Genomic DNA, 4,374 nt, shown 5'->3' on the forward strand with positions numbered 1-4,374 from the left:
CCGTTCTCTTTCTCGACGACTTTCTTTTTCTTCTCCGTCTTCCTCCTCCACCTCTCCAATCCATTCTTCCTCCAATCCCCTTACTGAGAAAGTGGCTAGGCCTGATGAACTTTCTCCCAAACACAATATCTTTGAAGAAGAAGTTTGCTTCGAAGATATCAATCAAGCCATCGATAACTGGGAGATACCCAAAATCCCCCAAGATGAGCTTTATGTCCCTGACGACAACAAACGAAAATCAGACTATATCATCAAGACCGCTGAAAATAATATTCCTCTGGGACCAGATTCCGGTGAGGAATTCCATCTCTTAACCAAAGCATCTGTCAGAGAACATGCCCGTCACTACAGATATCTTCACATAGGATGTGTCCAGGTTGCAGTCAAACCTCTCATCAGAGAAGGCTTGAATGCTTCCATCCTTATGTGTCTTAGAGATATTAGACACAATGATTTCCAAGACTCCCTTATCGGAACAGTTGAAACAAGTCTCGGACATGGTCCAGTTTATTTCAACTGTTTTCCAAACAAAACGGTCAGCCTGTTAGATACCAACATCCTTGATTCTCTCTTCCTAAACATCCGAATTCATGGTCTTAACATGAAGGAAGGATCCATTCCAGCCGCTTTAATCTATAGGATTCAATACAAGGTCATGAACACCTGTAATTCTAGGGTCCTTCTTAAATCCCAAGATCGTGAAACGATTTTGTTTGTCACCGATATGACAAAGGCCAACGTCATGATTCCGAGGCTCATAAGGTGGGATGAAATTGATCTCCCCCAGTCATGGTCTATTGATAGAGCTATCCCTACACAACCTAGACAAGCACCTCTCCTAAGAGAAATAAAACAGGATGAATCTGGAAAAGTAGAAATTTTCTTCGATAGAAGAAACTCTTTTTCCTCCAGATCAGAAGCAGGGACATCTAATGATTTTGCTTCAGCAAGAAGGTCTTTTTCTGTAACTTCTCAATCACAGTTTTCAAAATTTTCAAAACCCGTACATTCTGAAATCAATATTTCGGGATTACAAAATAATTCAAATATTTCCCAACCAGTTTATCAAACCGATGATAAGCACTCAGATGATGATATTGAGATAGAATCTTCCATTCAATCTCCAACATACTCATCTATGCATGGTGCTCAATATTCTTCTGTGAATAATGCCCAATGAGTAGCACAGAATTTATTATAGATAGGGAAGCATTATGTAAAAACCTAGAATCTGAGGAATATGACCTCCATAGAGAATGGTATTTACGTACGCACACAGCTACTCAAATTGCATCATTCAAAGAAAAATATTACAGTTTTCTAAAAGAGGTTGAGATGCATATTCCTTTCTTTGAATGGTTTCATGCTTATTCCATCAAAAACAATCTGGTTTATCCTTTCAAAAACAAAGAAAACTTGCTTTCAGCAAATGTTATTTCAACTTGGAAAGTTAAAGATGGGAATTTAGTTAGATCTGAGTTTCCTCCAAAAGGACCTTTTGTTATTTCAAGCACAGAAGGACATAACCCTGTTATGGCTTCTCCTTTTAAAACAAAAAATATTGATGAAGCTGTCGCCCCAAAAGATATTAAAAACCTTATTGAACAATCTAATTACACCAATAGGTTTTTACAATGTCTCGGTGACAACCTTTCATCTTCGGGATCTACTTTTTCTTTCAAAAATGCTTCTGAAGCCACTACTTCTAAAAGTATTGAAAAACCCCTTTTTAAACCTTTTAAAATGAGTAGTAAAGCGAAGCAAAATCTTAAAACTTCCATTTTAAAACAACAATCCGGTGATTCAGAAGTTATTCAAAAAATTGACCAACTTTTAAACCGTTTCTCTACCGTCCCTGAAACTCCAAACTCTGGTGAGTCTACTTCGCGTATTCAAACACGCTCATCCAAAGCCGTTAATGCCCTTTGTCATGAGTCTAACGACTCCTCCTCCGAAGAAAGTGATGGTTCCCACAAAACATCCCTCAAAATCAGCCCTATTTTGACAAACTCCCTAACCAAGTGGAAGGGTTTAACCAAACCCTCTGCGTACGGTTACAATCGTGTTTCCGCTCCCGACCTAGCTCTCGAAGAAAGAGAACTAGGTTTTGTCAGCTTCAATGCCAATAATGTCTATGAATGGAACATAGATGGTAAAACTGAATATAACATCATGAGTATGCTTCAGCATATGACTATGGTAGGCACAGCCTATCAAGCTGCCCATGAAACTTCTGAAGAAGCAATAGCCAATGTTATTGTTTCTGGTTTCAGTGGCCAACTCAAAGGATGGTGGGATAACTACCTTTCGGATAACCAAAAACACTCAATCTTCTCTGCCATAAAAGTCAATGATCAGAACGAACCGATCATTGGTGATGATGGGGAACCCATCCCTGATGCTGTTAATACCCTAATCTTTACCATAGCAAGCCATTTCATTGGTGATCCATCTCTCTGGAAAGATCGTTCGGCTGAACTACTTTCCAATCTCAGATGCAAAACTTTGTCTGATTTCCGGTGGTATAAAGACACCTTTCTTACCAGGGTTTACACCAGAGAAGATAGTCAACAACCTTTTTGGAAAGAAAAGTTCCTTGCTGGACTCCCAAAATCTCTTGGAGATAAAGTAAGGGACAAAATACGTAGCTTAACCCCGGATGGGATAATACCCTATGACGAGTTAAGTTATGGTCAGCTAGTTTCTTTTATCCAGAAGGTTGCTCTAAAGATTTGTCAAGATGACAAAATCCAAAGGCAACTTGCCCGAGAAAAAACCCAAAATCGTATTGATCTGGGAACTTTCTGTGAACAATTCGGTCTTCCTGCTTGTCATCCAAGAAAATCCAAAAGACCATCCAATCGAAAAGTTTTTATTAAACCTAATCCTGAAAAGAATTTCAGAAGGTCTAGAAGAGGTTTTCAAAACCCTAAAAATAAAAAGAATTTCCAAAAGAATTTCCAAAATTGCCCACAAAAGAACCCCATTATTTGCTATACATGTAAGAAACCTGGACATATTAGCAAATACTGCCGGTTAAAAAGAAAGATTAATAATCTAAACCTTGATCCTCTGATTGAGGAACAGATTAATAATCTGATGTTAGAAAGTTCAGAAAATGATTCTGACCAAGAATCTTCGAATGATATCAATAACATCGAAATCGATGACATTGAATCATCCTCAGATTCAGATGTCAAGCAAATTGGTGTTTTATCCAAAGATCAAGATCTCCTATTTGATGCTATTGAGGCTATTGACAATCCTGAACAAAAAAAAAGACTTTCTTTTGAAACTAAAAAAATCTCTACAAAAGGAGAAAAAACCCAAAAACCTGGTCCTTAGCAATAAATATGATGTTAAACCTATTTTCAAAAAATTAGAAAAACAAGTTATTCGTCCCATAACTATTCAGGACCTCCAGTCTGAGGTCAACAATCTCAAAAGAGAAATCCAGGAAATTAGGAGACATCAAGACAATCATCAACTTATTCTCTCCCAATTAATGCAAGTGGGAGAATCTGGTGATGAACTTGATCAAACAGAGTGTTCTAAGGAACAAGAAAATAAAATCTCTGACGACAACGAGGGAAAAGAAATTCTGAGAATAATCAATGTATTCTCTTTTATGAAGCATCGTGTTCATATCCGAATTGTCGTTAAAGATTTTGTTTTTGACACCATTGCACTCTTTGACTCAGGTGCAGATTCAAACTATATTAAGGAAGGTTTGGTCCCTACAAAATATTTCGAAAAAACTACTGAACGCCTTAGCTCAATAACAGGAGAAAGGCTAAGTGTCAATTTCAAACTAACAGATGTTTTTATTGAAAAGGGCAATATCAGGATTCCCACCGAATTTATTATTGCAAAAGATATCAAAAATGATGTGGTCTTGGGGACACCTTTCATAATCCTTTTGTTTCCTTATCTGGCAGACTTTCCGGGGCTTACCTCTTTTGTTCAGGGACAAGTAACCTTCTTTGAGTTCCTGGATTCACCAAAACAAAAATCTTTAAATCTTATTGAATCCAAGACTAGGCAGATTTGTTTCTTAAAAGAAGAAATCTCTTTTAAAACCCTTGAATCTCAACTCTCCCAACCAAAGATTCAGGACAAAATTAAAAATCTTTTGAACCAAATTGAGAAGTCTATTTGTTCAGATTTGCCTCATGCTTTCTGGAATAGGAAAGAACACGTCGTTGATCTTCCTTATGAAAAGAATTTCAAAGAATCAAAAATCCCTACAAAAGCCCGCCCAATTCAAATGAATGAGCAGCTTTTGCAGCATTGTCAAAAGGAAATAAAAGATCTTTTGGATAAAGGATTAATTCGTCCTAGCAAGAGTCCTTGGTCTTGCTCTGCTTTTTATGT

General features: G+C 37.3%; 1 protein-coding gene across 1 annotated transcript; it reads left to right on the forward strand.

The window, feature by feature from the left end:
• Nucleotides 1-1,176: 1,176 nt before the first annotated feature.
• On the forward strand, nucleotides 1,177-3,345 carry LOC148548548 (uncharacterized). Its single transcript, XM_088495640.1, has one exon. The coding sequence runs from the start codon at nucleotides 1,177-1,179 to the stop codon at nucleotides 3,343-3,345; it is 2,169 nt and encodes a 722-aa protein (XP_088351766.1).
• Nucleotides 3,346-4,374: the final 1,029 nt, after the last annotated feature.

The sequence above is a fragment of the Arachis ipaensis genome, chromosome B8 (assembly GCF_059453495.1).
Source record: "Arachis ipaensis isolate K30076 ecotype BB chromosome B8, ASM5945349v1, whole genome shotgun sequence".
Taxonomy (NCBI): domain Eukaryota; kingdom Viridiplantae; phylum Streptophyta; class Magnoliopsida; order Fabales; family Fabaceae; genus Arachis; species Arachis ipaensis.